The sequence below is a fragment of the Gavialis gangeticus genome, unplaced genomic scaffold (genome assembly GCF_001723915.1).
Source record: "Gavialis gangeticus isolate Ggan-Ray unplaced genomic scaffold, GavGan_comp1, whole genome shotgun sequence".
In the NCBI taxonomy this organism is placed as follows: Eukaryota; Metazoa; Chordata; order Crocodylia; family Gavialidae; genus Gavialis; species Gavialis gangeticus.
The window spans coordinates 168,063,686-168,086,232 of record NW_017729024.1 but is presented as its reverse complement, the minus strand read 5'-3'; the positions used below and the strand labels follow the sequence as shown (position 1 = coordinate 168,086,232).

The window sequence follows — 22,547 nt, the reverse complement described above, 5'->3', positions numbered from 1 at the left end:
AAAAAAAAAAAAAAAAAAAAAAATCAAACTTGAAAAAAAATTAACACAAACCACAAAAAAAAATCAAACCCAAACTTGCATCCTGTTTCCTATTTCCTCCTCATTTTCCCCAAACACCCGCTTCCCTTTTTTTCTTGCCCCAAAACAGAATTTGCTCAACTGTGTTTTGACAGCAGAAATATGAAGAGCAGGAGAGAGTTTCTTCACTCTGAAGTCGGGTGCATGTCACGGCCATGGGAGATCATAGCAGGTTTTGCCACCTGGAGCCTGTCTGCCAGCTGTTTCAAACAAGGGTGAATACTGGGAAGGGCCCAGAATCTCTGTACAGAGGGGTGGGAAGAAATCGGTGTACCTTAATTTTGGAGAGGGGGCAGCTTCTGCTGCTCTTCCTTCTTCTGGCCTCAGTCTTCCAACCTGCTGTTAAAATTCAGCCATGATGCAAGAAAATGACATTATCCAACCTGAGTAACACTGGACCAGATAAACAGCCCAGAATAATTCAGGGTATGCCATTTCCCTCTCTTCTCCCTTTTCATATCATCGCTATCAAAGTCCTGCTGCTACAAGCTGTCCCAAAAACACACATACCCCATGGTGCTGCTGTCCAGCTGCCAGCCCTCCTCTGTCGGAGACAGTTCAGGGTTCCTGCCTGCCCCCTAAATCCCAGAAATGGCTTTTTCTTTCAGCCGACATGTAGCTTCCACCCCTTTCTTGCCCCCAGCAGATGCATGCTCTGAACACAGCATGGTGCATTCTCTGAGCAGAGAAGCACGCCGAGTCGTGCATGGCCATCTGAGAACGTGGTACCTTCGCGGGTTCATCCATGCACAAGCGACTCGGAGGTGGGAAAGCATGGTGCATCGGGGATCAGTACAGATGTGCATCACCATTAAGACGAAGAGGAATGACTGGAGAACTAGTCACGAACCAGTTCTGAGCCACATACCCAGCTGGGAACCAATGGCCTAGAACTTGTCTGGGCTGATGCGATTCTACCTTTCCCTCGCTGCAATTTTACTGTGCGAGACAAGTATTTTAGCCTTATATTTCTAGGAGCACATGCCGGTGGCTACTGTTACAATAAAATATGAACACTGCGTTGTGCAGAAAATGACCATTAATCCTCTAATCTGCAGTCATTTTTACCAATTCTGCACATTTCTTTAAATAACCAAGTGCATGCAGTAGAAGGGAGCGCATTTAAATAAACTGAAATAGATACAGCATGAATAATTAAAGCCGGCAGGGAAATGTGCATTCCAAGCTGCTAGTGGAAATAATTACTGATTTGTCTTATTTACAACAGGCCTGGATATGGTATCAAAATAGTGCAAGTTGGTGAAAATGTCGGAACACTTTTCTTACCCTATGACTACTACATATCTCATTTTTAAGGGGACATCAAATAAAGTTTGAACCACTACAATGGCTGCTTATATTTAGCTATATAAGGGTTATGTTTTCCTGCATATATGCTCTGTTAAATAGCACTGATTTAAGTAGGAGCATTTTTCAAAAGGATGCATAGTGCATTAACCCTGCAACATCTATTAGCGTTATTAGACACCGTAGAGCTGAGCTGGGGAGAAACCCCCCTAAGATCTCAGCATGGTAAATACCAGAATGCTGAAGGCGATGTTAGATGGCAGAATCACCGAGAAAAGTATTAAAGTGCTTGTACCTTTGTAATATGCTAGGTTTTTAAACAGGTTGCTTTGTAATTAGAAAATAATCTAATTGAAATGCAGCAGTTCTTGTGTTATGCAGCTCTTGCAAACCACTTTACAGCTAAAAATCGATAATGAAATATACTCCTGATATGAGGCTGACTAAACTATGACTTCAATCGAATCCAAAATGTTGTGGGCTTTTATTTTAAATTATATTTTAGAATAATTGCTTGGCACACTGAAGTTTTGGTTTCCAAAAAAAAGAGGATAAAAACCCTTGCTAGCACCTTCTGACTGGACTCACCAAACACCGTTGTTCTTGCAACATGATTATTATTCATTTTTAAATGAAACAGGAAGCTACCGTGCTCATTCCTAGAGGGAGGAGACAATTATTTGCCAATCATATAATTTAAAAAAATGATACTTTGTCGCATAAACAAACCCACTGCAGAAACAGGAGTAAAAAGGTCCTAAAAAAAATCTACAAAGTGGCTGCGGAGGAATGAGCCCTGTCAAATGAAGAATATCTCTTCTAGGAGCTGGCTCTCCTCTAGATCGTCCGCTCGACTTCTGACATCACAGGGGCCTTGGTACCATGTGGGTTTTCGGTGGCTCCCGTGACAAGGTGCGTGTGCTTTGTTGCATCTGGGAGACTCTCGGTAGCACTGTCCTGGATTGCAAACCGGGCTCACTGCTTCCACCAGGTCAAGCAGGGAGTCTTCATACCTGGGGAAACACACCATGCAAAAGGAATCGTGTTAAGCACTTCAGCATCAAATACACGTTGGACTGAAGGGTCCTAACTCTCAAGCTCCAACTTAAGTGAGATACGTGGGACAGTGCTGATGGGGGAAGAAGAGACCTTGCCCTGTATGCCTAGGATGGGTTCCCATGCAGACCTCATGAAGAAGCAGCAGGAAAGGTTTCAGTGGGCACTTTATTGTAGTTTGAGAATACCTGCTTTTCACTTGTCATTCTCACCAGGTTTTCTATTTGAGTTGGATAGCGTCTCATTCGCAGTTCAGAAATTCAGGAGAGAACAGCTCAAAGGCATGACAGTCCAATATTCAGACTGAGAGTAGGACAGACCCTCATAGGGAATGCTAAAATGACTTAGAAACGCATTGCCTTTGTTTGAATAGGCTCTGCACTTGATTTCTGTTCCCAGGGATTTGAAAACAGCAAGCACCTTTATTCTTGACGTTACAAAATACCCATGTTTCTTATAAATCTCTTTGCAGTATCTGGAATCTAGGCAGAGTTGAAGCACCAGAGGTATATAATCTAGGTAAGGTAATACAAAATCAACACTTCAGGCAGCAAAAGAGAAGGCAAAAGATACTAACCATTACTCAAGCTGTCCTTTTAGCTTTGAGCACAGATGGGGAGAAGCTGCGTGACAACGTATACGGAGCAGCAACACATACGGAGCCATGGCAGTTACTCTAGGCAGGTCAGACAGAGCTTTCCTATTAACACTCACACAGGATGAGCCTTAATATAAATACCAGTGCAGAATGGATCATTACAGTATTTTTTTTTTTTTTTTTTTTTTATTCGTAGCTCCTGTATGGTTTTGATTGTCTCAAGAAATACAGCTTCTACCACTTCCCTTGGGAGACTGCTCCCCAGCTAAACAGATTTCAACTCAAGCAGCTTCAGCCCAAGGCTCCCTTTGTTCCACGTTGTTAGTGCTGGTCACTGCTCGGCTAATCCCAGCACTCGGATAACTACGTATAGTCAATAGTTAATACACACGTACACTTGCATCTGTAAATCCTCAAAGCACTTCATAAAGGTAAGATATTAGCAGGATCCTAAATATTTTCCAGCTGTAGAATCTGCTGCAGAACTTGTTGCTTGAGTTGCCCAAGATGCCTAAGCAAATTAGCAGTAGGATGTGGGTCTCCTACACCCTGAGCCACAAACCGCACCGTCTAATTTCAGTTCTTTCTTGGCCAACCTATGATAGTGCATGTGGTATATGATGCCATTTCAAGGGCCAGCCTTTCCCCAGTTAGCCTGCAAAAGTGTCTGCAATATCAAAGTACGACCTGAACGCCGAGGAATTAACAGTGGTAACAACGGGGAAACGCTGACTTTGATGGCAATGGCTGCAGTTCTTTTAAACAGTAGGTGTACTGGATTATGTTAATCTTTTCATTGTCTTTGATCATTTTTATGGCTTCTTCCTATCTGCTGGCCACTCTCACTTCTAAGTCAGTGAGGTTTTGCACTTCAGTGCTCTTACTCCAGTTCAGTTTCCATAGGTTGGTTTTTCTCTTAATATATTAGCTTGCATTTTCTCAATCCATTTTGAGACTTTCTTGCTCATGTTTCAGCCTTTCTAGACCCGCCTCTTCAAATCTGCTCCAACACAGCCCAACAAATACAACAAGAGAGAGGGAGAGAGATTTTCTGTTCATTTGAACTTGATCATTTAAGTGACTGACTGCTCTCATTAACATGGCGCTTTGTAGATACCCTGGTCAAAGTTTCAGGTATTACAAGTGAATTTGGGGTCTGACTTGGGACCCGTTATAAAAGAAGCCTAAGTCTTACACAAGTGCTGAGCATTTGTCCTTTGCAAGCTGGACCCCTTTCAGTTGTCTCAAGTTGGACTCCCTATAATGGAGGCACCTGGTCACAACTCAGGACCTTGTTCCACAACTGTCCAGAGATGAACTTTTTGCAGATGGGATGCTTTGGACCGGACACACCAACGCAGAGGTGGCCCAAAGAAAACCTCTTAACACAAGCTGTTTTCATGAGCCACACCTGAAACTCCCTTCTAGATTAATCCAGCCTACCGTACAAACGCTTATCTCCCTGGCTGTGGTGCTATCACAAAATTTCAATTTTTCCGGCAGCCACATTCAATCACAGATTAGGTTCTGGGGAGGCGGGGGGGAGGGGGGAGAACCAAGCCTGTAAGTACATTTATATAGTGAACATGCCACCCCTACATTTCGGCAGCACCTTGGAGCTAATTTCTTCTGCAAGTTTATCTAAGTTTTACAGCATTTCTGCTATCAGGAAGGCTAAATGATTTGGCAGATTACAAGAGCAGCAAATAGCAAAGATTATTTAAAAGACCAGCTGTTGCAAATCAGTCTATTTGACACCACAGTTATATATGCAATAAAATGAACGAACTCTGCTAACAGAGCACTATCTGATAGAAGAGAATGCTCCTCGCAGGTATTTAGTGTTTAATCCCATGATAATAGTTTGCCCTGGTTCATCTAGGTGACATCAGACTGCATCTGGCTGGAGGCAGCAGAGTTGATCTAGGAAGGTGTGAACATCGCATAGCCAATTTTCTCACCATTTTTTTGTATCCAAATATTTAAAGGGGTACTGCCAAATTGCTGAGGTCCTAAGGTATATCCTCCTCGACAGAAGTCCTATCCAGTGCTGCTATGTTCTAAAGTAAAAGAAGCAGCAAAACTGAGGTCATTATTATTTGCGTGGCATGGTAGTTTGGGACAACATCAACAGCTGCCAGAAGCAGTGCTCAAAAGACAGAAAAATTTCAAACAAAGTTGTTCCTCCAAATGTCACTCACCAATAGTGCACAGCATTACTACTGGCACAGGAAAGAGCAAACCCTTTCCATCGGTAAATCTATGTGCAACGTGAAAGGAACAGCACTGGCCGAATTACCTTAACTCCAAATCTCCTGACTTGTAGGTGTCTGAACAAAAACCAAGAATAGAGAGAGGCAGGTGGCTGTGTTAGTCTGAGGTCAGGCAGAAGGCAGGGTAGAGTTGCACCTTATAGACTAACTGAATCAGTGATGCATAAGTTTTCATGAGCAAGAGCATGCTACATCTGCCCTTGTTCATGAAAGTTTATGCATCTCTGATTCAGTCTACAACAGGGATGGCTAACCTGTGTGGCCACACATAGGAAGCATCTGCACATGGCAGACCAGGATGGGGAAGGGCAACGAGAAGGCAGATAGGGAAGGGAGCAGAAAACAGAGTAGCAGATTGGATAGGGGCACAGGACAGGGAACAAAAAGCAGAGTAGCTGCTCAAGGAGGGGAAGCGGTCTCACTTATCCTCACCTCTGCCTTCTTTCGGGCCAGCAAGACTCTTGCTCCAGTGTGTTTTACGTTGCACTGGATTTCAAACCAAGCTGTAATAGAAAAGGATCTCACAACTGATATGCAGAGATGTAGGACTCTCCAGGAACAACTGGTTATCTCATTTACAGTGCAGGGGCTGAGGATCACCAAGGACAGACTATACAAACCTCCGCCCAGATTCTCATACAGTTCCTGAAAAATGGCATAGTTTGGGGAATGTGACACCCCAAACCTAGCAGGTCCTGGAAAAATTATGACATATGAAAACCACTATAGTTGTGGACCAGCAACTCCACGGCACCCTTGCATTCTGATGGACTAAACCAGTAAATGTGTTTAGATACTGGAATACAACTTTGCACTGTTAATGTGGAGCCGTCAGCCATTGCCAGCACAACACAGAATACTGTAGGTACACAGCGCAATTTATAACTTATACAGTTAGCTATGTGATGGTTTGGTATTGCACCGCACAGTTTAACTAATAAAATCATTTGCTCCCGTCTGCAGAAAACAGAGCAATCACAAACAACTTTGGTATTTGGAGGAGCCACTAGGAATTTCCCCACTAGGCAAAATAACTAGATTTATTAGAGTCATAAACACTCCAGCAGCGAGATATATGTATATTTCCTTAAACAAGCAGTGTCAGATATTATTTGATCATCATGTTCAGATATCTTTTCATTTACAGTCTCTGAAAATTTATTCTTTGACCATAAATGTCTAGAAAACACACAGTGCGCCTTTTCTGCAAGGTGATGGCATATCAACAAAGCACGCCGGCAATATGGTATCAAAGATTAGTAGCTGTATAGGTTTACTTTTATTTAACTGCAAATCCCAATGAAATAAAAAGTTTATTTTTATACTTTCGTTTGAATTTTCAACATAAAGCTCCCAGTGATTTACTAATGTTACATCAACTGCCTTTGGATTCCAGCAGGCTTTGATATGGAGGCACGATACTAAACTACCACTTTGTATTCCTAGAGCAGCATCCGTCTCCAAGAACTTTATAGACGCTAAATGCAGCCAGCAACACTTCTGGGATGGAGGTGATGGGTCCATTTTACAGAGAGGGAAACTGAACTGGGTGGAGGTTATATAGCCTTGGCATTTGCCATTTGCTATGTCGAAGTAATTTAGCAGAAGAGGGGGAATAAAAGGCACCTTTGGATAGATTCAATAGCCAATAATCAACTCACCAACTCTCCCTGCCAGTGGTGATAGCAACTCAGGGTATTTCTCCTGTGCAACTTGCTTTCAGCACCCAGTGTGAGCACCCCAATGCAAAATGCCAAGTGTTCTGCCTCCCCTCAAGCACTGTGCTTCGCTGGGAGGGGAGCGCTGGGCTGCAGCAAGCTAAGTTGCTCTATTATGTCCCAGTGAATTGTGAGAAAGCATTGGAGGACTACTGGCACTTGAGTGATTTCACTGACAAAGAGGGCAGGTAATCAGCTTCAGTGAAAGTGGAATACAGGCTCTAATCCATTCTCCAAGACAGGCCAGCTCGCCCTGGTTGCAGGTACCATGGAGCGTGAGTGAGCCATTTGTGTGACTGAGTGAAAAGAAGAGACAGAACAGCACCTAGGTGAGAGCTTGGGCTAAGTCTGCAGTGAAGATAAGAGCAGGTGCATGGGAGCTAGCCATTCGGAAAGCTGGATGTTGAGGCTTCAGGGATTTAAACATATTAGATACGAGATGATGAGAACACCAGGCATCCCCAGCTGCTAACTCCCAAGATACTGAAACAGGAGACATGCATTTGTAAGATTTTAGCCTTCACACTTAAGGGTTCAAGGAGTGAAGAAGGACCTGGGTCAGGAAGTAAAAAAGAAAGTGAACAGGGGAAGATGCTGGTTTATAAACGGAGCTTCCCAAAGGCACAGCTACAAGACTTTGAGGCTGGTACAGATGCACCCTAGACCAGTGCCTGAAGGTCCTTTCAAAGGTGCGATGTTAGTGCTGCCAGGTGTGTGAACATGATTTGCAAGATAAAACCTACAGATTTCAACAGGAATTTGTGGTTTTAAACACACTGCGACTGCGGTGGTCTTCCTGAGTTCTTTACAACAGAACTGCCCTATTGTTTCTCCGTAGTCACAAAAGAAAGTGAGAACTGCAAACTGGAATTTTCTTGGGTGCCTGAGTCTCTCAAGGGGTGCCTCTAGCCTACAGAGGTTGAGAACCACTGCCCTAGACTGCCCGTGCATTGCAGGACATGAAAAGAAAACCTTTACCACTGCCTTGTTTGCTTAAATCCTAAAACAATGTGGATAATGTAGCTCGGGTGCTAGTACTTGATGTGTATTTTCCAAATGCATGCATGTCAAAGTGCAGGCAGTACAATATTTTCTACACAATTAAAAAAGGATCCGAGCCTTTTATCTAGAATACATCAAACATAATACAGAATATATCTGCATAGTCTCCTTAGTGAGAGGACCCCAGAGCACCATAAAACCCACACCCACATAATAGCAAGCTTAGAGGATCAGCTACTTTTATTATGCTCTCTAAGGCAGTATTCACAGATTCGTAAGCTAGAGAAGGAAGGACAAACCTATTAGATCATGCAGCCATCTCTTCCTGGTGACAGAGAACCAACCGTACAACGCGCTTCCTAGACTTTGCCTGCAACAATCAGGTCCCTTGGGAGTCTATTCCCCAGCCAAATGCATCTTGCGCTGGCATTACTACTTTTTCTCATGTTCCCAAAACACTTAGAGGCCCTGATCAGGGTGAAGGATGCACTGAACAGACATTCCTGAGCCCAATTCCCTGCCCTGAAAGGAGTGGGGGGGAGAAGAAGCGCAACAACCATGCGGAGAGATCACTTGTGTACCAAATATCACACGTGCTCCCCACTCATTTCCTGCTGGGTCCAGGAGAGGGGAAGGTGCTCCTTTCCATTCTGGTTCCAGACACATACGCACACAGGTCAGGGAGTTTTTCCTGATAGTCAGCTGAAGTTTTTTCCCTCCTCCCCCTTAAGTTCACACCATTACTTATACTCACAGATCTTTCACAATACTTAGAAATTCATCTCTCTCTGACGTTAACACCCTTCAAGTATTTGAATACTATTATAGCCCCCCTCCCAACCTTAGTCATCACTTATCCAAGCCAGACATATTTTAATCTTTTCTCATAAATCAATCCCTCCAGCCTCCTGATAATTTTTGTTGCTCTTCTTGGAGCTTCCTCTAATTTGTCAATATCTTTCGGGAACATGGCACCCAGAAATGAGCACAACGGCCCCGTGGCAGACTTGCACCAGAGCTGTTAAAGGGGCTGAGCTCCTCTGTACGACATGATGCGATGTCTTCGCAACCCCCAAAAAATCGCACTGGCTTTTTAGCAGCCATCACACTGCTCTGCAAACCCCTGTCTAATTTGTATCTATTGATACACCTGAGTGCAATACATCACTGCATGCCATAAAACCTGACCTACAACTGCACCAGACACTCTCTCATATTTGGTGGGGTCAGGCAATATCGCTGAATCTCGTGAGCAATGCCATCAGAGACCACAGTCCTCTGTAAGATCACGGATGGGGTTGGGAAGGAAGAAAGACTTTGATAATAGTGTCACGCCCTTGCTAACCTGAACTGGCCACACGTGGCATAGTTATGGGGTCAAATCCTTCCACGTGATAAATAGGAGTGATGAAGGCCTTGATCCTGAAACTGGCTGAGCGCTGGTGGTTTGTTTCTCACCTGCAGCAGAGAGAACAGCATTGGCTTAATAACGGATAAAGAGCTCAATCCCCATGCCCTGGGTGAGGGCTGATTAGACAGACATTTTTCTCACTGCTGCTTCACCTACCATAGTGTCCAGCTGGCTGTCATCATTGCAACTGCACTTCCTTCTGCAATCATTTCTCCTCGAGACACAAATAGCCCATCTTTGCTTGCACTTAACCACCAAAGAACAATACCCTCCTCGCACTTGCAACACTTCCTTAGCTTTCCAGCTCCCTTCCTATCAACTCAGCCTCCCGCGTGCCTTGCTTGCTTGCTCAAAGCATAAAAAGAAAAAACAGGAAGCACACCTAGGATTTGGAAATCATCCCTCTGATTGTTCTACCCCCACCGTAGCCCCCACTTCCCCTTTGCTTGTCTTGTTCTTCAGGGCAGAATATGTACCTTAGTGTGGTCTGTACAGCAAACAGGGATCCTAACTGCATGAACAAAAAAAAAAATCCTTCGCACTTCTTGCTCTATTAACATTTGATTTCTATCAAAATATAGATTTCAAAAAGAGAAACAGATCAAAGTGCAGGCCGAGCCAAATACTGGCTCATGCTCTCATGAGCCCTTCTCCTCCAGTCACTTGCCCTTTCCCTTTGTTTTTGGTTTCTTTTACCACAGAGCTTCGCTCTCTTTAGACTGTCACTCCTTTTTAAGGTAGGAGTGATTATCTTCTTGTCTGAAGAGTGTCTAGAAATTTTGGGGTGGGGTATTTAATAGAAAACTTGGTACCATTTTGTACAAGTCTGCCTGCAGGTTACAGAGCTTCTGCCAGCATTTCTGAAACATGTCACTCTTTAGGGGGCACACATAAATAACAGAAGCCTGATTTTCAGAAGCACTAGTCCCTCAAAGCACCCACTGCCTTCCAGCATTATTCACATGATTAACAGGTTGCCTTGCTTCTCAGGCACAGCCCAACTTCTTAACCAGCCCTCAGCGATAAATCAGCTTCTTGTTTCCACAGGTGCAGTCATTTGGAGATCTACATAGTTTCAGGTCAAGCACTAATAACCACGTTACGATTCTGAAGTTTCCTACCTTGTCATTTAGTTATTGAACTGTGAGCATTCATTGAATTCCTAACCACTGTGGCAAGAAATGCTAGTATGCTGTGTAAGATTTAAAACCTCATCACACAGAGGAGCAAAAGTATGAATGCAACTGTTTCAAATCCCACCTTGCTGAAGTCAATGTGAGCTTTACCATTACCTCCGGTGGGGATCAGATTTTATTATTCTGTTTGAGTTTTTGTGTGTGAGGGGAGTAGATTTTGCTACCCCAATGCCTTTTTACATCAAAATATTTGGAATGGGGGTGGTTCATTGCAATGTGTTCTCTCATTTGCTTTTAATCCCAATTAAATACTTTACAGACCATTTAATGCAACATCTAAACCAACACCAACTCGCACTGGGGACCTACACTCTTTCCCCCGCCCCCCTCCTTCTTGCTGATCACTTTAATTTCTATTGTTGTGACTTAGGGTGTTTTCTAGCAGAATCAGGCAGTCAAGTTTGATGGCTAGAAAATGGTATTTAGAGATTTGCTTTTGGGAACCCTCTTATAGGTAAGGTAGATATGCATTAAAATAATGGTACAGGGCAACAGCAAGGGTTAATTGATTTCTAAAAGTGTGTTTCTGAAAGTTTCCTCGAGGCCTGCTGTGTGTGTCTGAAGCCAGCAGACACACAGGCTGGAAAATTAAATACATGTACCACACTGTTCCATAACATGAGATAAGGTGGCACCAGGTCACCGCACCCAACTGCAGAGCCCTTGGGATTTCTGGTTTTGGGGGAACAGACCAAATTAGGAAAACACCGGTAAAGCCCAAATGAGGATCTGTGCATGGGATGGGTTTGTGAAACAAAGGAATATGCTGACAGGACCAAACATGGACAATATGATGACAAGAGAGAGACCAATCAGCAATGGCTAGAGATGAAGAGTTATAACAGGGGGAGAAAAGAATACAAAAGAAAGGACTTCAGAGCAGCAAAGGGTCTCTGAGAGGGGAACCCAAGGCCACTATGGACAAAAGGCATACCACCAGCCCATCTTGTACACCCCACTGGGCAGTGGTGACACGTACTGGGTGCATGTGCACCCCCTAAGAGTGCTGGTACACCCCCAGACAGCAGCGCTCCAGGGCAGAAGGGGCAGGCGAGATTGCTGGTGCCCCTCCTGAGCGCGCTGGCCAGGGAGGGCACCAGGAGAAACAGTCCCTTTGTGGCCAGTGGTGCACTGCTGCCAGTTGTGAGTTGACAGGACCAGCTGCGGGGGGACTTCCCTCCCCCGTCACTGACTCTCTGCTGGGGGGGCAACTGCCCCCCCCCAACTAAGGAGGCACCATGCCACTGGGGGAGGGTGGGCCTCGGCCTCCAACCTCCAGGCTGCTGACCTCCGACATTCAAGAGAACCTCAGGGTGAAGCTCGTGTACTGGCCAGATGTACCTCGACTCTGATGACAACTCTAAGACTGGCAGAGATATAAAATTGTTTGCATTATTCTTCTCTGCCATCACTGTGTATCAATAAAATTCACCTATTATCGAATGGAAAGGTCGTGGTTGGTCTAAGGGTTTGGGGTCCATCTGGAACAAGGTATCTGGGTCATACATACAGCATCAACAAAATTGTTCTGTTCCCTTAATTATCTCTGCCCTGTCAACTACATCCTTGAAAACAAGTTACCATGAGACCATTCAGATATCAATAAACACCAAGTTGCAACTCTATAATATCCTGCATTCCTGTCATTATGAAAGTAGCCATTTCAGAGAGGTTTACAAAATTTAAATAAGCCAAGCACTTTAAAATGTCTGAAAATCGAAAAAGATCTTAATTATTCTTCAATATCTTAATCATTCTGGAGAATCATGATCTTGTATAATGGCCATTTTAAATGAAAGGTTTGCTGCTATGTGCAGTTGCCACTTCCTACTAATTGTGAATTAAAGCATAATTTAGCATGGCAGTATGCCAGTACGACAAGTAAAATTTGCAGACACTTGGTTGAAGGGGGAGAGGAGGGAGGCACTGGTAGACTCCTTTAAGTAATAGAAAGTCAGTCACCAAGCCATACTTTAAAAGAAAACACCAGAGTTGTGAGTTGACAAACTGACATAAATTAAGAACAGAACATTTGAAATAAAAAAAGAAAAAAAAAAGTACTTGCCCTGTAAATCTTACAGGGCAAAAGTGATGGTAGGTTATCACTCTGTTTATTAGCATGCTCTTTGGAGAGCTCAGGCCAAGTCTGGATATGCATTCATTCTATTTTATGCTGCACATTACTGAAAACCCATTCGGCATAAATAATTCATAAAACGCATTGTCTGAAAGTTAAGATTCCAAAAATGCAACATGGTTTTCAACTTTATGGTTGCTTGGTCTTTAGGACAGAAATAGACATTTGGATGGACAGGCTTGGCAAGTCTGATAAGAACCCATCAGTTTGAATTACCCACTGGAGGTGCGGAGCTCCTCATCCATGCAACAACAGGGCCATGGCGATAGCCACGTACCGTCATGAGAGCGCTGTGCTTGTGGGAGCAGGATGGTGGCAGGGAATGGGCAGAGAAGGGAAGAATTAAGTGTGGAGTGGGAAGAGACTGCTGGCTTAAATGCTGAAAATACCTGGTCACAAAAGGAAAAAAAAAAGCATGTATCCTGGTATCGCTGGTTAAAGAACTAGGATTATATCAGAAGGAGAATTTGGAATGGGAAAGGAGACTCACCAGGAGAATGCTGAGAGTAATCAACAGGGTTCAGATTATGCACATGGGTTTTGGGGCACTTTCACGTCACGTGGACGGGGGTGGCGGATAGAGGCTGTGGTGTCTTGCTACAGAATCCAGAGGCATGAATTTGAGCCTCATTCTGCACTCATGGTGCAGGCTGCACTAGTCAACCCAGCTGTACATGGCTACCTGATCAGAGTCAAAGGCAGCTGGTTGTACTGCCACTGTATCATCACACCTTGGTGTGCTGTTGGCTACAAAATCTGCTGTGCCTTTACCACACTAGCTCAGACCTTGGAGCAAAGGAATAGGAAAGAGACTGCGAATGGTTTCAGAAACCTATTTTCTGATCAGGCTTCATCCCGATCCACCCCTGCTTTTTCCACTCCTCTCTGCTGGAACTTTCATAGAATCCTAGACAACACGGGCTGGAAGGGAGCTCAGGAGGTCACGTCTGGTCCAAACACTGCTCAAAGCAGGACAAGCCCCAAATACACCATCCCAGCCAAGGCTTTGTCTGGCCGAATCTTAAAAACCTGCAAGGATGAAGACTCCATCACCTCTCTGGGTAACCTGTTCCAGTGCTTTACTACCCTCCTAGTGAGAAAGTTGTTTCTGCTATGTACCCTCAACTTCTCTTGCTGCAACTTGAGCCCATTGCTCCATCCTCTGCTATTCAATCCCCCTCAGTCTTCTCTTCTGCAGACACTGCTGGCATTATTGGAATTATATCGACATAAAATAGAGTCATGTGGTGGCAAATGAGCCTCACACTTAGTGTAGAAAGGCCTCAAACTTGCAGGAAGCTAAATGTCCTCACCTCCCATTGAAGAGAGGGTGTTCTCCATTGCAGGAAAGGGCCCCTCAGTTGTATGCTCCTTGCAATGCTGTGTCTCGCTGACAATATATGTAACAGGGGCCTTGGACTAAGTTACTTTTTTCAGCCAGTAATTTAGCCAGGGGACTCAAGTCACGGGGCATCAGTATTTCAGTGATATCCTGCTCCGAACTATACTCCTCACTGCTTAGTTACTTAAAAGAGGCATTTACCTAACACAGCCTTTGCTGGACCTCCCTGCTCATTAACTCCAGCAATTGTGCATTCAGCAGTCATAGGGTAAAATAGCATTAGGAGCCTGGACCAGAACCCAGGGCTCCTGCCCTCCAAGACACTACCCACCCCACAAGGTCACAGTCCTGCCCCCGCTTGCTTGTTCTCCTGCCAGCCCAAACTCAGTTGCTCATTCCGCCAAGATGCTCTGCCTCACCTACAGCTCTGTAGCTTGGGAAATTTCCTGGGAAATGGGAGATGGGGTTCAAATCCCCTCTGATTAGGGTAGCCCACAACCCTGGTGTCCCACTTTCTGGGCAAGTACCTTAACCACGAAGCAGACAAGGAACAGGTGGGTGGGTCCTCTTCCTCCCCAGTCAATAGTACTGCCAGTTAAACATGTGAAGGAGCTCGATCTCTCCATGACAAAAGGTCCAGAGAGATGCATCTTCCTTCTGAACAAGCTGGAGGCTCAGTCTGCCTTTTGAGAGACTGGAAGAGCTCTGTGGCTTCCTGGGACACATCTCCACTCCCTGAAGATGTGCATCTGCTCACTACCAGAACTAAATGCTTTGCTCCACAAGACAGGCTTACCGTCTTAAGGAGAGGCATCCACTGCAGGGGCTAAGTTTTAGACTGTCTGGTAAGCAGCACAGGATCTGAGCCTTGATGCCCTAGGCTATAGGGGCCCACATGGCCTGAGACTCTGGAAGGGACACAAAACCTCTGGAGAAATAGTAACCTGAGCCAGCACCATCAACCCCCCTGCTTTGCACACTGGGATAAAAAGGGTATGGGCTCTATTCATTTCCAAGTGTACTGTAGCTCTCTGGGGAAATGCATGAATTAACTGAGATTTCACAGATGAAAGAGAAGGATATATGGTTCAAGCAAAAGTGTCAGAGGTAAAACAATATCCATAAGAACGCAGCATGTTCACAGAACCTGGTTTAAGTCAGCATGTAAGCAATGCGCGGGAGGAGGGCAACTGCTGAAGTCACGTGGTAAATATGAATAAGAGCCATATGGCAAAGCCAGTAACACCATTCAAAGCTTCATAAGCAAACAAGAACTGAATAGGGCTTGATGCTGTGGAAGCTACCCAGTGGGCATGTCTACATGTGCATTTACTGCACAGTAAGTGGTTTTTAGGCTGCTGTCTACACATGCAGTTGTTAAGGCCTTAAAAGGTGCCAAAATGTGGCTTCCTAGGTGCCAACACCAGCCTGCCCTGGTCAGCACCCTAGACAGCCCCAGCCCTGGCTCCAACCTCTTCCCCATGTTCCTGCTTCCCGTTGGAGGAAAGTGAGCCGGAGCTCAGTGTGGGCAGCGTGCTGTCGCCAGGTGCTATGGTGCTGCAGATGCTGGAAACGTGGGAAAGCCCCCCCCCCCCGTGAGTCCCTGCAGGAGAAGGGGGCAGCACAGTGTGGGCAGGGCTGGGGCTGTGTCGTCTGGACTCTCTGCAGTACCCGGCACCACTCTCCCTGCCCCATGGAGTGAGCTGCTCTGCTTGGCTCAGCCCAGGCCAGATTGGGGCTGCGTCTGCTCCCAGATCCTGGTGCTGATGTCCCTGCAACACCTACCTCCATCCAAGGCATGTGCTGGGCTTCCCTGCTGCCAGGACATTGCCTGAGAGAGAAGTGACGTGGGCTGCTGGGGGCTCCATGCGGCTCAGCCCCAGCTCCCACATCGCACCCAGCTTCTCTCACAGGCAGCATCCTGGTGGCAGGGAAGCCCAGCGCACGCCTGGGACAGAAGTAGGTGTTGCAAGGAAACTGGCACGAGGAGCAGACGCAGTCCCCAACCCTGCCTGGGCTGAGCTGAGCAGAGTGGCTCACTCGGTGGGGCAGGGAAAGCAGTGCCAGTGCACTCCAGCCCGCTCAGCCCACATAGCGTTAAGTCGACTAATGTCTTACGTCACCTTACACATCCAATGTTACTGCACAGTAAGGCGTCTACACATGCCTTACTGCACATTAACTAATCGGGTGTAAATTTGATACCTGCATCAAGCAGGTAACAAATTTATGCCCAAGTCGGCATATTCACTATAGTTACTGCATAACATGGGTGTGCACGTCTAGATGCTGCCCGTCCAGCACAGTAATTTTTAGGTTACAGTGCAGTAACTGTGCACATGTAGACATGCCCAGTTAGAAGAATCCCCTCCAAGAGAAAAATGCCAGCAGGAAAGCATGGAGTGCAGGGTACTTGAGCCAGATGCCCTTCGTTGTAGTCATCGCATCATAACCACCTATTTCTAAAACGTTACACAGGCGGGAGGTGTCCCACTGAGATAAATTACCTACTTTTTGCAACTGAACAGATGGGTAAGTAACGGAAATTTTAGTTTGTTCATTCCCAGCAGTAACTAGCAAAGATGATCCTGGGCTCGGCAGGATTACTTTTCTATAACCATACACCTGTGGATATCCCGTGTTTCTGTCAGGAATGACATGATATCACTGAGACACTACAAAAAAGGAAGTAGGGGAACGAGTGGCTCAGGGGACTGATATTAAGCGTCTCATTTCCATGCTGCTTGTTTGCATCTAACCCAAGCTGGAAGTGACCAAAAGATGCCTCCATCTGCTGTTCAACGGGTTATGTGAAATGAGGTGGTGAGACTCAGCAGATGTGTTCCCTTCACAAAAAACACCATAATTAGCAGCCTTACTGACAGTATCAGAAAAGAGGCCAAGGACTGAATGAATAATGGAGGCTGAACTGTGATTCTCTTCCACCGAGTCTAAGGCACGTCTGTGGTGAGGTTAGGGGAAGTTATACTGCTACCACCTGCACACCAGAAAGGGCTGAAATCCAGTCTAAGGAGCAAAAACAGTTGCGGGCTGCTTGGGACCGGTAAGGAGACATTGTCTGTGCCTTCCTCAAACCAGGGGGAAGGAGAAAAAGCACTAGGATGGAGCTCACGAGAAATTCAAGGCTGTATCTGAACAAAGCTTCTCCCCCTCATGTAAGTATACAAATTTATTCACGTACATATGTATGTACGTACGTGTACGCGCATGCAATACTGAATATTTTGTGGAACACGAGAGGCATCTTTCAGGAAACTTTGTAAAAAAATTAGTGGCTGTTGTTCTGCCAGCATCTCCTACCCAACTTTATACCAAGACCTCAAAGGAAACAGAACTTTTACTTATAAAAAAAAAAAAAAACAATTCAAAATGAATGTGACCCAGGGACTTACCCTTCTATGCAACAACATGAACAGAGTGCACAGAAGACAGTGAAGTCTGCAGGGCGTGAAATTAAAATTTTCACACAGATACAATGAAGTAATGATACAATGTTACAACCTTGGCACAAAAATCTTCTGGTTTGAGTAAAGTCAGCGTCATGTGATGTTACGGTTTGTGCACCAGCAGAAACGGGTTTCTGCTAAAAAGTTCATAAACACAAAGAGACAAAGCAAGGGAATGTACAGACAATTACAATGAGCTACATTCTACCTAGCTAGGCATTTCTTGGGCTCTTGTCACTACCGCATTTAATTGCTGTGCTCACCTGAGGGCAGGTAACGCGCACATGCACATCCCTGAAAATCTAGAAGGTAAGACATCACTGGCAAACAACAAACAGGGGGGTTACTGACAAAGAACGCGAGGCATGGGAGCTTTCAGACCAGCCATCTATCTCAACTCCAAATCCTTCTAGTCTACCAGACATTGAGGGGGGGCAGGGGATGTCGGCTAAATTTTAAGTGTGCACATAAGATTAGGAACATGCCGAATAATTACAAAGTACCAAGAAAAGGTAGAGATGTAAAGCAAGCAGAGTGATGCTTAACACTTTACCAGCCACAATCAGGAGGGGAATAAATGAGGGGACACGGCTGATACCTTGGGTACTCAAGTGGCACAGAGCCACTGGGAGCCAGAGAAATTCCTACCAGTCCATGTGCAGGAGCAGAGGCTCATACAGGAGGGACTTTGTGGTGAGGGATATTGCTGGAGACAAGAATCTATGCAAAACAAGTTAAAAATTGCAGCCACGCTCCTATAAATATATAAACACCAGGCCCCGCTGAATTATCAGCCATTCTACACACTGCAAAAAAACCCCATTTTATTTCCAGGAGTGAGAAAAAGTCACCAAACTCATAAATCGTAAAGCTGCATCATAAGTCATGATGCTTCATAGCTATCTGATAGATTGACAGACACACAAACACTCTACAAAATACATTTATGGGTCCGAACTGCGGGGAATAAAATTTGAATTCAGCACTGCCGCTCTTCTGAAAGCATCTCTTGATCACCGGCACGGAAGTTACACACGCAAGTACCATCGGTAATGCGAGTCGTGTGCAGAACTCACCCTTCTGGAAATGTACCTGAAAAAGTCAGTCCAACAGTGCAAAGGTCATTTCTGACATGGCATGTTTCTCACGCCCTATTGATCCAAGACTGAACACATGGGGAAACACGCTACCCAGTGTGACTGAGTTTTGCCTTTTATACACTTAATAAAATCTTCAAGTCTGCAGCTTATTACATTTTTTTAAATTTTTACTCATTTCATTCCAGTGATTCCATTAGGTAGACTTCTTCATCTTTATTAAAAAAATAATCAAAACTGAAATGTTTCAATAAACCCAATTTTGGTTTTTAGTAGTAAAAGATGATTAACTGCAGATAAAGCAAAAATGAAAGTTAAAAGTATAATAGCATTAGAGGGCTTGAGAACCTCTTCTTAGAGATCTTTAAAGCATATAGGAAATATTATAAGTGACTTTGGAACTGTGCTGCATTTATTGATTTGACATGGGGGGGAACCAACAGAATTTAAAACTACTCGACAGATACCTGCCATAGGAGGCTGTTTTCACTACCCATTTCAGGCATGTGCACATTAAAAGCCCTCTAAAATTTATGAGTAGGAAGAGCTGAAGGAAAGAGAAAAATGTACGATGTTACTGCAGCTCAAATAACCAGAGGTAATTTAGGATAAGGCAGAAACTAAACAATCATAGATAGAGAGTCAATTTTACTAAATTGCTTCATTTTCCTTTAAATTTATGTTTTCAAATTATCATATTGTTTCCAAAGCATTCCAAGTAAAAACAGTAATTTAACTCCCCCTGCTCCCCTCCCTGTGACTTCAATGGGAATGTACCAGCTGATCAGTCATGGGCTTTATCTGAATTATTATATAAGCCCAAGAATTAGCAAGGATAGAGAAGTGTAATAGTTGCACTGAACAATCTAAATGCCAGAAAGGAAGAGATAAAACAATGCCTATGATTAAACAGGGACGGTATGATAACAGGGGGGCAGGGATGGAGGAGACCAAGTATTTAGTTTCTCCTGAAGATGTTCAGCTGAATACTGATGAGCTCACTTTAGTACCCCAGTCACAGCGTGCGACAAAAACAAATCTGCCCATACCCAACAGAGTATGATTTTGAACAGGACCATCTGATTTAGGAAGAGAAACAGAATCAGTCACCTCTTGTGGTAGAAACTGATGCATTCAGCTTAAATAAAGAATAACCACAGGCTGACAACAAATCTCCCTGCCACAGCAAGGGGGTTAGGAGGGGCTATGCTGTCATCTCTTTCTAAAGTTTCCTTCGAACTCATATCAAACTTTGGAAGACATATGGTACGATTCAATACTCCCCAAAGAAATACTGGGAAGCTCACAATTCAAAAGTTTTAACTACCTTAAACAGTTCTCCAGATATTCAGCTTGCCATGCAGTGAAACACTGTCATGATAAATAGCAGATGCCTGAATGCACAAATATATCTTCTCAACAGTTATTTCATTGCCTTATTTTTGAAGTGTCAGGGCCTGACTCTCCTGTCATTAAGCCCTAGTCTAACTCCATTTACGTCCTTATGCCGCACCATTGTAACCATGAAACTCAAGCTCCACATATTGATTTTCTGCATCAGAAAATCCTGTCCCAAGAGATAAATGTATATTTCCCTAAATGTTCTCCATCCTATTAAGGACCACAGCAGTTGACTAAGACGGACCTAAGTAAAGGAGGTACAAGCAGACTGAGACATGTTGACACAACCATTGATTGAAAGTCATCAGGATGGACCATTTGCCATCCATTTCTCAAGGCCTCTGTAACACTCAAAATCCTCTATTAGGGGAGGATGTCGACCTTCTGAAGTACTAGCCAATCACAAGATGAGCAAGAGCCACCAATGAGATGCCACCATGCAAAGGAAAAATGCAAACTTGATACATGTTAAGTGAAGCACTTCCAGTAGAAAGGGAAATAAAACTACTGAACAAAGCACCACTGAGACTTCATTTGGACCCGTGTCAGCAGCTAGCCTGCCACTGGCAACATCTACGAGCCCTACTATGGGTAGGGTTATCCTGGAGGGGTTTTTCTACAGCAGAAACAGCTCTTGCCATCTCCTCCAATTTCCTTAACACACACTGTTGTAGATGGTAACTGCCCCAAAGAGTTGCCCGTCTAAATGGACAAGATAGCTACAGGGTGGGGGAAAGGCAAAACGCACAAGCAATATGAGCATGGTGGTAACAAGTGGCATGCTAGTCTATAATACTCTTTTGGAGTAGGGGCTGGACAGAGAGGAGGCGGTCAGAAAGCATGGGATGAGGTAGCAGAGGTTCAGCTAAGTGGAACACAAGAGGGAAAAGGAGAGGGAGAGAGGGGAGAAGAGGCAGGTAGAGAAAGGAGGAGACCTGAAGGGGGAGCAGGGTGAGGGTCAGAGCAAACTGCTGACCTGCAGAAGGCAAAGAAAGTCCAGTCGGTACTGCAGGAAGTCCTTTAAATGGCCAAGGGCTCCTGCTATGGCTGTTTCTGCAGCTGCTTCTTCTGGCAGAAGTCTCTAGTTGGCTCCTCTGCAACTCTTCCTGTCAAGCCATGTAGGAAGGAAAGAGTGCATCACCTAGATCTTAATGTCTAATGACATCTATTGCCTGTCTTGAATGCACTTGGGTGACTGAGATGCAGGAACACAGCAAAACACTGCCCCTAGGTCAGCAGTCCCCCACCCCTTAAATTTTCACATGAAAGCTCCTGCAGCCCCTGGTAACTTGTTGTTACAATAAGAAGGAATAGCCCTTTCGCTTTAAGGGTGGCAGGAGCAATGAACAAGAAGAGGACTAGAGCGGAGCGGGTGAGGGGACTCAACCCCCTCCCCTTGCTGAACAGTTACCAGTCTGAAGAAGCTGCGTGTCAGGCTGCAGCCTCAAGCCTGATGCTTCGGCCTGACGGCATGGCCACTTATCTTGACCTGCCACCTCCTGACTACCCAACCAGGCCCATCAAAGCTGGTGTGAAGCTTTCAGTGCAGATTAATCCTCCACCAACTCCCTGTCACTGGCTGGGGTCAACTGACTCTCCACTTCCCAATGACCTGGAAAAAGGAAGCATCTGGGCAACAGGTCAACCTGACCCAAGACCATTTTGCTGTACCCTCTGGTTTGCTCCTTGGCTTCACTCTGCATGGTATCCCAGCTTCTTGACTCAGCTCATCCTTGGACTTTGCTCTTGGATTGCCCTCCTGGTTTCCCCATCTGGTTTGACCTTGGATTCCACTTACCCATCCTCGTCTTAGTTGGTGCTTTGATACCCAAGTGGGCTCAGACCTGGCTGCCCATGTTTGCCCTGGCTGCCCATGATCTGGTGTGACACCCTGCTACTTCCCCGTCTGAGAAGCGATGCCTAAGATCATGGCATGTCCTCAGGATTGGAGAATCCTTCTCTAGGCAAGAGTGGAAGGAAGTCAAGACAATCTTTCTGCCATTTGTGCAGAAAGAAGTAAAGACAATCTTTTTACTGTGGCCATTTAAATGCAAAAATCACACAAGTACTATAAAAAGAGAAGGACCCATCAGGGCAGCCATTGCACTAGGGAGGAAACCAGGAGAGGACACCATTACCAAAACCAAAGGAAAAGAAGGTGCAGCAGAAGAGGGTTTGATAGGTGGTGTCAGAGATAGCAACATAGTCAAAAAGGAGGATGGAGAAGAGGCTTTAAAATATGTCCAGAAGATATCAGTAGACGTTGCTTCAGTAAAGTGGCTGGAAAGCAGACTGGAAGAGATCCAGGATAGCAAGGGAGGAAAGGAACACAAGCCTGGAAAGGCAATGGAGGAAAGAAGATAGATGTGACAATAGCTGGAGAAGCAGCGGTAGCCAAGAAATGCTTCCTGGTGATGAAGGAGAGCAGAGCCTGGGGAAGAGAGCACCCAACACTTGGCTTTT

General features: G+C 45.0%; 1 protein-coding gene across 2 annotated transcripts in view; it reads right to left on the bottom strand.

Annotated features, from left to right (window-relative positions):
• Positions 1–5: 5 nt before the first annotated feature.
• Positions 6–22,547, bottom strand: part of KIAA1328 (KIAA1328 ortholog) — a 238,998-nt gene continuing 216,456 nt past the window's right edge. The window contains exon 11 of one of the 2 annotated variants that reach the window (XM_019518094.1): positions 6–2,399. In XM_019518094.1, coding sequence (XP_019373639.1) covers positions 2,186–2,399 — 214 coding nt within the window. In that variant the 3' untranslated portion in view covers positions 6–2,185. The remainder of the gene's footprint in view (positions 2,400–22,547) is intronic. The other variant, XM_019518095.1, reaches the window with a different exon arrangement.